Source organism: Elephantulus edwardii, unplaced genomic scaffold, assembly GCF_000299155.1.
Source record: "Elephantulus edwardii isolate Elephantulus edwardi_28Jun2011 unplaced genomic scaffold, EleEdw1.0 scaffold00005, whole genome shotgun sequence".
In the NCBI taxonomy this organism is placed as follows: domain Eukaryota; kingdom Metazoa; phylum Chordata; class Mammalia; order Macroscelidea; family Macroscelididae; genus Elephantulus; species Elephantulus edwardii.
The window spans coordinates 8,041,404-8,054,612 of record NW_006399755.1 but is presented as its reverse complement, the minus strand read 5'-3'; the positions used below and the strand labels follow the sequence as shown (position 1 = coordinate 8,054,612).

At 37.4% G+C, this 13,209-nt stretch overlaps 1 protein-coding gene across 2 annotated transcripts in view; it reads left to right on the top strand.

The window, feature by feature from the left end:
* The window catches only part of ZCCHC11 (zinc finger, CCHC domain containing 11), a 140,943-nt gene that overhangs the window by 16,144 nt on the left and 111,590 nt on the right, over positions 1 to 13,209 (top strand). For both annotated transcript variants that reach the window (XM_006879684.1, XM_006879683.1), the window contains exon 4: positions 3,324 to 3,440. In XM_006879684.1, coding sequence (XP_006879746.1) covers positions 3,324 to 3,440 — 117 coding nt within the window. The remainder of the gene's footprint in view (positions 1 to 3,323; positions 3,441 to 13,209) is intronic.

The window sequence follows — 13,209 nt, the reverse complement described above, 5'->3', positions numbered from 1 at the left end:
CCCATCCCTCCACCCATCAAGTTGTGTGACCCTATGATTACTGCCCCCCTACCCGTCCATCCTCACCCCCGTAAACCTTTTTTATATCTCATGCAGTATACCATTCCGATGTCTTTCTCTTTTTTGTGAACAAGCTTTACTCATTTGGGAGGGAAAATCTAGTTAGGTGCTTGTCTTCCAAAAGGTGATCATTTAAAAATTCATATAATAAGTGCTTTAAGACTCTTAATCGCCTTATCATTTTGGGGGCATTATGCATTCTTTATATTTACTTTCAACTGAATTCAACCACTTGTTAGTCACATCCACTATTATCTTAAACCAAACCAACATCATCTACGCATATTCTGGATTGTTTTTTTTAACTGATTTTCCTCTTCTTACACTGGTAATCAGGAAAACTTCGATTCTTAACCAGTAGATTAAACTACATGTCATTGAATAAATTCCAGTTTGTGATGGCCCATGTGTTTTAGAGCAGAACAGCACTCCATAGGGTTTTCATTGCTTGTGATCTCGATGCCTTAGGGTAGGTTTGAACTATGGTCTTTTTGTTCAGTAACCTAGTACATTTTCACCAACCTCCCAAACTCCATAAAATACAGGTATTTTTAAAAAACACCAAACTTAAACTTCCTATTGTAGAATCAGTTCTAATTCAGAGCAACCCTAAATTGAATTTCTGAGTATACAGATCTTTGTGGGAGAATATTGCCTATATATAAAGACTTGTACCCCAAAAGCCATAATTCTAGTTACCTCTCTGTTTCAGTCATGCTACCCTTTGTATCTCAACTTGACTAAGCACATTTCTGGTTCAAAGCCTTAGCGTTTATTCTTCCCCTGCTTGAAATATTGTTCTTTTACTCATGAGAATACTCAAACAGTTCATTCCTAACTTTAAAATCACTTTATTGTAGGGGAGCTCTGGTGGCCTAGTGGCAAGAAGCTGCACTGCAATCCCTGAGGAACACGGTTCGAATCCACCAGATGCTCTGCCGGAGAAGGAGGCGCAATATCCTCCTGTACCAGTCAGATCTGATTTGACGATACACGCACACAAAATAATAAAAAATAATAAAAAATTTAAAAAAATCAATTTATTGTTAAGGCTTGCAGTGACAGCCTCTTGTTCCTGTGCATTTTATTACCTGTCTTACCACACAAAAATATAAGTTCATAGGGACAGTGATATTTGTCTGTGTTTTTACTGCTAAAATTCTAGCTCCTTGAAAAATACGTGACATGTAAACTCAGAAAATATTTCATTTAAAAAATATAGTTGGGATTGGAAACCAAGCTGTAGATACCTCTGTGAGGCCTTTATTATTCACCATTAAGAAATTATTTTAAAAACTTAAGCTAAAATAGTGAAAATTTTTAACAGAATTGTTACCTTGGTGAAATTTTTGCCAAGATTTAGATCCTTTGCCAATCAAATATAGAATTTTTAGATGGTTGCTGTAAGGATACTGGCCACTATAAATGGTAACTATTTCTTTTTACTCTGTGATAAAACTGTTCCTGAATTCGGAGCACATTTCTCATTTAAATAAGATCATATGGTCATATATAAAATTGTGAGGTGAGATAATTTTTGTCAAGAGCCGCAGTCTATTAAACAGGAATCTGGAGTAAAAGTTACGTACTGCTGAAATGTTACTGTAAGACATTAGAAATGGCTTCAAAACTCACTCTGTATTGTACTTTTATAACTTTTTGTTGTACTTTTTTTTCTTAATGGAGCACTGGTTTATTTTTTTATTATACTAGTTTATTTATAAAATTTTAATACATTGTTTCCTACACCAATTCCTTCCCATTTCCCTAACCCCCACCCATCAAATTATGCGGCCCCATGATTAAATCCCCCCCATCCTCACTCTTCTGTTTCCACCCTCCCACCCCTTGTATCGTCATGCTCATTCTACAATAATGGTTTTTATACAGTATTTGTCCTTATGGGACTCAGTGAGTTCACTGAGCCTAATAGAACATTGATTTATGATTCAGACAAGATTATATTTAAATTCAACACCTTTTACTTAATTATTGTGTAACCTTGCAAAAGTTAAAAGTTCCTCTGAGCTTTTGGTTTTTTTGTTTATAAGCAAATAATGTTCTCATTGAATTAATATATTGTGTGCTGTTGAGTTGGTTCTAACTCGTACTGTTCCTATAAGAAATTCTGGTGGTGTAGTCTGTAGACTGTTGTTCTGCTAACCAAAAGGCTACATCTTTGGTGGTTGGATCCATTAGCTCTTCTCTAAGGGATAAAGATAGTCTCCTATAAATCTTCAAAAGATTTACAGCTTAAAAACCAGTGGTTGCTATGAGTTGGAATTGACTTGATGATTGAGTTTTTTGGAGGACAAAATAGAACTGTCCCTGTACGGTTATCTAGTCTGTAATTTTTACAGGCACAAACTGCCATGTCTTTCTCCTGTGGAGTGTTTGGTGGGCTAACATGGCCCTTTTATTTTAGTTAGCTGAGCACTTTAACCATTGTACCACCAAAACTCCAGTTAGATGATTATTTCTTTCTCTTTCATTTGCCATCAAGTTAGAACCAACTCAGCTGACCCTTCAGCAGTTTTCTAGAGGCTATAAGTCACATGCAAGGAGATTGCCCATCTTTCTTCCACAGATCAGCTAGTGGATTTGAAGTGCCTGCTTTTGGGTTAAGAGCATAATTCCTTACCAACTAGGCTATCATATGTAGATGATCTGTCATAGTAATCTAGTATTTGACAAGCACTCAGTAGTAAGTTTTGTTACTAGTTAGAGAATATATAAAAATCAGAAAAAAAGATCAGTAACGCACTGTGACTGAAATTGTAACTTGTTAGAATTTTTGTTCCCATCAGAGTAGTTACTTCAAGAAATTTTCCATTCACTTTTCCTGATTATAGTTATTTAGTGTTTTGTGAATTCAGCTTCTTGAATTATCTTTGATACTTGTGATTTATTCTTCTGAAATCACTTGAGAGTAAAGATTTTCTTTTTTACAACAATCAATTTACAATAATTTGGGAACTCAATATTGGGACTATTGGAATAGACAATAAAATAATGAAACTTTTTTATCGTATGCTGGGTTAAGCCTCAATTGGTTATATAACAAACACGTTATTTATAGTCAGTATATAATCGACTTTATCAACCCTTTGGTAAATACTAATTTGCTTATTAAAACTTAATCTTTTTGTTTCTTTGTTGCTTATTTCTTATATTAGTGTAATTTTGTCTTTATATTATATAGCTAATAATTATTTTCTTTTAAAAACCAACACAAAAAAATTTTTTTTTAAACCTTTCTCCAGCGCTCGCCAGAATATACCAATTGCCGGTATCTATGCAAACTTTGTTTAATTCATATTGAAAACATACAGGGAGCTCATAAACATATAAAAGAAAAACGACATAAGAAAAACATTCTGGTAAGTTATTTCTAAATTTTTAATTTAACTTTAGAATAGTGATATCAGTTTTTTCTATTTACAAAACTTAAAAATTAAGTACTCTTCCATTTTTAATTACTGAGGTGATAACCTTGAAAATTATGATTGCTTTTCTTATTTCAGTTGGACAGGAAGGGAACCTTCTCTGAGACCAATTTGCTCATCCTGAAGAATGAGGACTTATTTTCTGAATTTAAAGTTGACTGATTTAATCAGTTTAGCTGATACTTACTGAGTTTTATGTAGTAGTACAAAGACAACAGTGAATAAGATAGTCTTGGTCCCTGCCCTTAGAGATTCTAGAATATTAGTGAAGGTATATATTCAATAAGGGTTTGAGTATGAAGAGTCTAACTAAAGAATGTGCTCAAATAATGTACAAAGTTATTTTACTTGGTGTAGGGCAGAGAACGTAACACATTTAATTTAAAACTTGAAGTAGCAGTTAAAGAAACAGAAAGGTGCAAATCTTAACAGCTTAAAAATGAAAAACATTTTAAAAAAAGGCACCATAATGAATAAAGATTCTATTCAGGAAGAACTCAAAGAATCTGATGTGATTGTTAAGAAAAATGCTGTTGAAAAATAGTGTAGGATGAAGCTGGAGAACTCAGGAATATGCAGGCCCTTGGTGTTTGGGATGTAATGATTTTTTTTAAATAAAAGCTATATAAAAATATAAAAATTTAAAATGACATTAATATTATGTAATAACCTCTTGCTTACCTGGAAGTCTCAACTTACATGTCTTCTTTAAGAAATGCTTCCTTGCTTTTTTCCCCTCCCGAAAAACCTAGGCTTAAAATCTTTTCTTTGTGTTCCAGCATCTTTCACATACCTTGATCAGAAATTTTAGTACACTATATTATAAATATCTGCCTTCCTCTCTTTCTAGACTTTAATATCTAATAGAGGACAGCTTATTTTCTTCTTTACTTTTGTTTGCATATTGCTTATGACAATATCTGTCACATTGATGGTTAGATAGATGTAGCTATACAGGGGTTTTTTGATGATGATGATGTTAGAATAATAGGAACCAAATTTTTCTTCAGCTTGAAAATAAACAACATACAAGAAAACAGAAAAGAATAAATACTAGACATTTGGCAATGAACAATAGTGATTCCTGAGAAATTAAAAAAGATGAAGTGAATCTAATTATTGTCTTCATTTGAGAGAATTTCTAGGATTTATAACAGGAAGAGTAACTTAAGGGAATCCTAGATTTGAAGAGACAGTCCTAAGCAGCTAGAATTCTTGGAGAGAATATAGAAGAAATAACTGTAAAGAGAATTGCAGAGTTCTGTGGGGGACTGTTTTACAAAAGTTCACCAGAATACTGATTGGATTAGGCATGTTTGGAAGCTGCATGAAGCCAGGGAAAGAAGCAGCCTAGGCAATTTGAGAGAGTTGTTCTTGATGCTCACAAGTATCTGGAACAAGCACTTTTTCATCTTCCATTTTTGAAAGTGTAATACTTCCAATGACACTGGATAGAGTTTTCTGGAGGATCTGAGAATCTCAGGAGCCCTAAAGTAATTGTGACCCTCTAAAACAATTTAAAGGCAAGACTTAAGAATGATCACCATTCCCAGGTATTTCCAGAACAAGTCATTATGACTGTTTTATTTGTAGAAATGGGAAAATAACATCAGCACCAATAAACCTCACATTTCTGGTATTCAGTCAAAGATTATCAGGTTTACAAGGAAATAAAACCCATGACAAGGAGAAAAATCCACCAATTGGTAAGAGACTTTTCATATTCTGGACTGACAGTAAAGAGCTTAGAAGTTGACACTCCCTTCTTCACAATAAGAAAAAAGGTCTACACACTGAAAATCAATAACTCTTCTTAGATCCATTAGATAATTGAGGTCACAGGGCAAAGTGCTGCCTTGAAAACTGGAGAAACAGACAGGCAAATACAACTTACTGGGAACGGAGCAGAAGCCTACAGCTGGAGCCATTGCCCAGTACAGGTAGGAACACTTTTACCTGTAATTGACAAATTACTAGGGGCTCAGTGTCGGCGAGCTTGAGAGTGTAAAACTCTGGAGGGGAGGGGAAAACAGAATGGAAACTATTGAAAGGAACCTTTAAAGGTTCATGAGTTTTACCTCCAGAAGTGCTCCGAATTCTCACTGAATATTGAAGATAAAATATCCTTTTTCTGGCATTGTCAGGGAAAAAGTAATAATTTTTGAATACTTCTAGAGCCCACTCTTAACAATTCTTGACGTCAGAATAAATTATGTTACCAGAACCTGACCAACTTGGATTTTATCCAAACTTAAGTAACAAAGGAGAATGGAAATATCCAGTTCAAATCCCTTTAGACTACTGGCTCAGCTAAATGGAATAAAATTGAGAAGCACCTGTGAAGGGCACAGCTGAGGAACACAAACTTACTAGAAGACCTAATCATAGGACTTTATTTCCCCTCATCATCCACTTTACCATTATGTCAATAAGGCTACTGGGTAATGATGGAATAGCAGCTTATTTAAGAAACAATGTTTAGGGAAATTCAAAGACAACATGGGAGACAAAAATGGGCATTAGACTCTGATACTACAGTTACAGCAAATAGAGTCATGGATGGTTAAACTTTATCTACATATTTTGGGCATCTTACCAGGAGGGACCAGTATTTGGAAAAAGACATTATTCCATGAAAGATCGAGAATCAGTGAAAACAGAGGCCAACCCTCAACAAGATGGATTGATAGTTACTGTAACAGTGGGCTTGAGCATGGCACAGAATAATAACACAAGGTTCAGATATGTTGTTCATGGAGTTGCTGCGAGTTGTAGTCAACTTGGCAGCACCTAATGACACCACCACCACCACCACCAGGGAACTCTGGTGACATTGTCCATAAGGATTGTCCTGCAAACCCAAAAGTTAGCCCTCTCTGGCTAGTCAAATCAACCAGCCATTTCTTGCAAGAACAATGACCAGTTACCTCCTCTGTGATTTACCGCCTTAAAAACATAATCAAGGGTTAGCTCTGAATCAGGTCTGACTCAATGGCAGTGAGGTAACTTCTAAACCAGATAAACGAAACATAACAGTGGCCTATTTTTGTTGTGGGTTTGTTTTTTAAAAAAAAAACCAAAGCAAAACAAAACAAAACAAAAAACCCTCAAAACGCTGATCCTCCAAATTTTGCTTCCAATAAAAAATTATAAGGCATCCACAGTCTGAAGATATAAATGAAGCATTAGAACCAGAGTCATATATAGGAATGATCTTGGAAATATTATATTGTGAATTTAAAGCGACTGTGATTATTATGTAGCATCCTGTGTCATACTGGTTAGTATGTTAGGCTGTTTACTAGCACGTATGCATAAAACTGACCAGCAGTTCTAATTCCTGAGAGAAAGAGGACCAGTTTCTCCTGTAAAGATTCACAGCCCTTGTAACCCAGTGGAGGGTCACTGTCCGTTGGAATATACTTGACTGCAGTGGATAGTGGGGATGATACTATATATCTATATCTGTCTATCTATCTATCATGTGTATGTGTATGTACACACACACAAGGCTCGATTGGAAAAGGGAGCTCTGGTAGTAAGGAACTGCTCTTCCAACTCAAAGGCATGTAATTCAGTTCCACCAGCTACCTGTTCCACACGAGAAAGACAGACATCTCCTCCCTTGTGATTTACTGCTTGTGAAAAATCTGTTGGAGGACCTGTGAGTCATTTCTGATTTTACTGGCACATAACAACAATAGCTAGTAAAAATAGAAGACCATAGATAAAAACAAGTCATATAAAAAAGATTAAACTTAAAAAAAGAAAGAAAAATTAATGTAACAAAAATGAAGAATACTTTTGAAGGCTTCATCAATAGATTATACATGCCCAAGGAAATAGTCAGTGAGTTTGAAGTTAGGTGAGTTGAAAACTGAAAAGCAAAGATCAAGATAACAAAATTTTTTTAAAAAAAGAATACGAACTGTGAAACAGTTACTAAATGTAATGATTGCATAATGGCAATACCAGAAGGAGAAAAAAGGAACAGAAGAGCTTCAAGCAGTAATGGCTGAAACTGTGACCACTTTGGTCTTTAGCTATCTCTCAGTATGTTGACTGTTGACTTATTGGGGAAGATTTTTGTCTTCTTGATGTTAAGATGTAATCCATATTAATGGTGGTTATCTTTGATCTACAGCAAACGTTTCTTCTTTGTTTTTGGCACATAGAGTTGTGTCATGCTGGTTGAAGAGGCTTCTTTCAGTCTTGATACTCTATTCATTCTTCTTTTTAAAGTCCAGTTCCTCAAATAATTTGCTGAAAATATAAATTGAATAGATAAGGAGAAAAAATACAGCCCTGCCACACACTTTCCTTGATTTTAAACTCTGTTGGCAAACTGCTTCTTGGTTTAAGTGTAGATTTCACGTGAGCACAACAGAGTGTTCTGGGATTTCCAATCTTACCCGTATTAGCTATTATTTGTTATAATCTATGCAGTCAAATGTCTTTGCATAGTCAATAAAATGCAAACATCCTTCTAGTATTCTTCACTTTTAACCAAGATCTTTCTTCTCAGATCAACATGCTCTGGCCTCTTCTAAATTTTGCCTAATTCTTGGTCATTCTCTGCTTAATCCTCACAAGATTTTACTTATATGTGATATTAGTGATTGTTATTGTTGTTGTTGTTACGTGCCGTCAAGTCGCTTGCGACTCATAGCGACCCTATATACAACAGCTCTAAACTCTGCTCTGTCCTGTGCCAATCTCACTGTCTTGGACACACTCATCCCGATTGCCCCAGTCACCAAATCAATCCATCTCCCAGAGGGCCTTCCCCTTCTGCGCCTGCCCTCCACCCTCCCAAGCATGATGTCCCTCTCCAAGGACTGATCCCTCCTTACAACATGACCAAAGTATGTCAGATGAAGCCTCAGAATCCTTGACTCCAAGGAGCAGCCTGGTTTAACCCTCTCCAGGATGAATCTGTTTGTTTTCTTAGCAGGCCATGGCACCCTCAGCACTCTGAAAATGTATTAGTGATAGAGTTTGATAATTTCCAGATCCTATTGGGTCACATTTCTTGGGAAGGGTAACGGGAAAAGATAAGAATCTCTTGGGTTGATCCACAGTTTACATTCTTGGTACAAGTAGTCAAGAAATCAAAAGATAATCCCAACAGCCCTGTGGAAGTGGCCCATAAGTTGGAACAGCACATGGATGGAGTCAGAAGGTCAGGTTTAGGGAAATGTATCCTGAACATGGTTGGGCTAATCCCTCTTTATAGAGTGAGCTGAAGGCCCCATCACTGCAAACACTCATGGAGAGGACAGTGACATGAGAGACACAGGCCAGCCTTCTTTGAAAGTGCTTCACTTTCTGGAGCTTTGCAGGGGCGGACTTTTTACAAATGGAAGATTTGTGGCAACTCTGCACAAAATGAGGAGAAAAGCAAACAAGAATATTATTTCATCTTCCATGACAGAGGTTGCTGAACATTGAACTCTCTGATTCCAAAGAAAATGTTTTCGTGGAATATCAGAGAGACTGCTTGCATTTCCAAATCACTGTAATAGACCTTGTGGGTCTGAGTCCTTGCCCGACGGAAAAGGAGAAGGAAAAAAAAAAGGAAAATGAGTAGAGAGGAGGGACCCTAGGTATTGCCAAGAAAGAAGAGTAGAGAATGGAGCCCACCCTTTGGATCCAGGCTTCTGCTCCTGGAAACTCCTTGCAACAGAAGACACAGGGAGAAAGTTTTTCCCTGGAACTGGCTCCAGGGATTTGAACTTCAGCCTCCTAAACAGTGTTAACCTATAAGGCCAAAGAAGAATTGATACATTTGAGTTGTGTTGGAGAAGAATATTGACTATCCCACAGACTGCCAGAAGGACAAACAAATCTGTCTTGGAAGAAGTGTAGCCAGGGTGCTCTTTAGAAGCGAGGCTGGTCACTCTCCATCTTGTGTACCTTCAGCATGTAGAGGAATCAGTTTCCATAGAAGCATGTCCTACTGGGTTTGCTCCCTTTCCTATAGGTAACCTGAACAGTTAGTCTTGCTCCAGACCTGAACCTTGAACCCTCCTCATAAAATGCCCAAAGTACATGATACCAAGTCTTGCCGACCTTGCTTTTAGAAGAATTTTCGCTATACTCCTTCCAAGACAGGTGTATCCTTTTTTCTGGCTGTCCATGACATATTCAATATTCTTTGCCAACACTGTGATTCAAAGTCATCAGTCTTTGATCTTTGTTATTTTTTATTCATTTTCTCCATGCATATGGACCAGTTGACAAATACTACAGCTTGGATTGTCTATACCATACTTTTTAAAATGTCATCTTCATATTTTAACAATTGAAAGAAGTCTTTTGTAACAGATTTATATAGTTTTGTTGTTGTTAGTTGCCATTGAGCCAAGTATGAGCCATACCTTCCTTATGGACAACAGATCGAACCCTGTCCTATCTGGTCCCATCCTCATACTTCCTGACAACATTAGAGCCCATTGTGGCAATCACCACACCAATCCATCTGGTTGAGATCTTCCTTTCCTTCACCGACCCTCTACCATTCTAAGCATCCTGTCCCTCTCCAAGAAATAGCTCCTCCTAGCAACATGCCCAGAGTATGTGAGGTGAAACCTCATCATCTTTGCTTCCAGAGAGCACTCTAGCTGCACTCTCTCCAGGACGTAGTTGTTTATTCTTTTGTCATTCAATAAGATGTCCAGCACTCTTCTCTAATACCAGAGCTCAAAGGCATCAATTCTTCTGTCATCCTTATCCGTTGTACAGCTCTTAGATGCATAGCCAGTGATCAGAAAGACCATGGCCTGAATCAGACACACCTTAACCCTTGAACTAACATTATTACTCCTCAATAATTTGGAGATGTCCCTAACTGCAGACTTTCCCAGTGCAGTATGTCTCCTGATTTCCTGACTGCTGGTACCAAGGGGTGTTAATTGTGGATTCAAGTAAGATGAAATTGTTGACAGTTTCATTCTTCTCTTCATCTTTCATGATGTTGCATATCAGTTCAATGGTAAGAATCTTTATATGAACATCAACATACTAGGCTATTAACCTAGTGTAATTTGTAATTTGATTTCTTGACAACTGCTCCTATAGCCATCCAGTAAAATAATTTTTGAAAACTTCAGAATTTTCTCCACTTACCATCATGTTACTTAATAGTTCAGTTGTTGATAAGGATCCCCTCGTGGCATAGTGCATTTATATTGGACTGCTAACTGAGCAATGGTTTAGATTTACTAAACATGATTTATAGTCTCCTCTTACAAAGATTTGCAAACTTAGTAATGTTGTAGAGGATTGTCATGAGTAGGAATTGACTAAATGGCAATGGGTTTGATTTTGTTATGTTAAAGTGTACTCTTTTGTCTTTGATCCTCATCAGTAAGTACTCCAAATCCTCTTTTCTTTCAGCAAGTATTGTATTCTTTGCATAGTGTAGAATGTTAATGAGTTTTGATGGTACATTCCTCACTGTGTAGTCCAGCTTCTAAGGTGATCTGTTTACTATACAGGTTGAATGTTCTTGTTGAGTGCCATTGAGTCTGGTCCAACTTAGCACAGCCCAATGTACAACAGAGTAAAACTCAACTGAGGCGTGCACTATCTTCACAACATCTCATTGTTACAGCCACTGGGGGTGGCCAACGCCTTGAGGGTCTTCTTCTCTTTTGCTGGCCCTCTGCTCTTCCAAGCATAATGTTTTTTCCCCAGGGACTAACCCGTCCTGACAACATGGCCAAAGTATGCGAGATGAAGTTTGACCATCCTTACTTCTAAGGCATACACTCACTGCACTTCCTCCAAGACAGATTATTCTTTTTGATTGTCTATGGTATGTTTAATATTCTGCAACTCCACATTTAAAAGACATAAATTCTTTGACCTTCCTTATTTATTTCCAACTTTAGCATGTATATTAGACAATTATCCATGACTTGGTGCACATTCTCCTTGGTCTTTAAAGTGACATCTTGGTTCTGTAGCACTGTAAAGAGGCCCTTGGCTGCCAATATTCTAATGCAGTTACAGAATTTGATTTGACTATTTCTCCATTAGTCTTGATGTTGCTTATTGATCCATTTGTGAGAGTTTGAATTGGTGTAATTATTTGATTCATTTGTATTTCATGAGTATAAGTGGCATAAAGTGTATTCTTTTCTATCATAATTGCATTCATTGATTTACTTGTTGCCAGTTACACAGTATATATCACAAACTCATTGTCGTTGAATCAAAATTGCCTCATATCTGACCACCAAGTGGGTTTTGTGAGTCTGTAACTCACATAGCTTTCTAAACGCCTTAGCAGTAGGTTTTAGTCAGTGACATACGTGGAAGCGGAAAGGTTTAAAGCTAAACCCAGATTTAATTTCAGGTTTTATCTTGTGATTGTTACAAAAATACTTAACATCATTTGTTGTTGTTGTTGTTATGTGCCGTTGAGTCGCTTGCCACTCATAGTGACCCTATGTACAACAGCCCTAAACTCTGCTCTGTCCTGTGCCTATCGCACTGTCTCCGATAACACCCATCCCAATTACCTCAGTCACTGAATCAGTCCACCTCGTAGAGGGCCTTCCCCTCCTGCGCTGTCCCTCTACCTTCCCAAGCATGATGTCCCTCTCCAAGGACCTCTCCCTCCTTACAACATGTCCAAAGTATGTTAGACGGAGCCTCAGAATCCTTGCCTCCAAGGAGCAGCCCGGTTTAACCCTTTCCAGGATGAATCTGTTTGTTTTCTTAGCAGTCCATGGTACCCTCAATACTCTTTTCCAGCACCAAAGCTCAAAGGCATCAATTCTCTCTCTATCCTCCTTAATCACTGTCCAACTCTCTGATGCATAGTAAGTGATAGCAAAGACCGTGGCCTGTATCAGACGCACCTTATTTTCCAGAGAGACACCATTGCTCTTCAGTACTTTGGAGAGGTTCCTAACAGCAGACTTTCCCTTGACAATACGTCTTTTAATTTTCTGGCTACTGGTGCTGATAGTGTTGACGGTGGAGCCAAGCAAACTAAAGCTGTGAACAGTCTCAGTCTTTTCACCATCCATCCTGATGCTGCCAGTTGGTCCAGTAGTAAGAATCTCTGTCTTCTTGACATTGAGCCTCAATCCATATTGGAGGCTGTAGTCCTTGACCCTCTGTAGCAAGTGCTTCAGGTCCTCCTCAGTCTCAGCAAGCAGGGTTGTGTCATCATCTGCATAACACAGATTGTTGATGATTGTTCATGAATCTTCCACCAATCCTGACACCACACTTCTCCTCATAGAGCCCAGCATCCCAGATAATCTGTTCTGCATACAGGTTGGAAAGGTATGGAGACAGAACACATCCCTGGCGTATGCCCTTCCACTTACAGTATCTTTAAAAATAGATAACATGCTATTAGTTGTATTGCGAAATTGTGGAATTCCATGATCTTTGCAGTCTGAAATTGACAAAACTTGCAATCAAGATGCATTAAAGGTAATTGGTGACTGGAATGTAAATGTTGAAAACAAAGTAGAAGGAATGATAGTTTGAAATTATGGACTTGGAGACAGAAGTTAATCTGGACATTGAGTGGTTCAATTTTGTACATTCAATGATTTATTCATCTCAAATACTATTTTTAAGAAACACCAGAGCCTACTGTACACATGGACTTCACCTGATAGACTGCACAAGAATCAGATTGACTATATCTGAAAAAAATATTTGGAGAAGCTCAGTA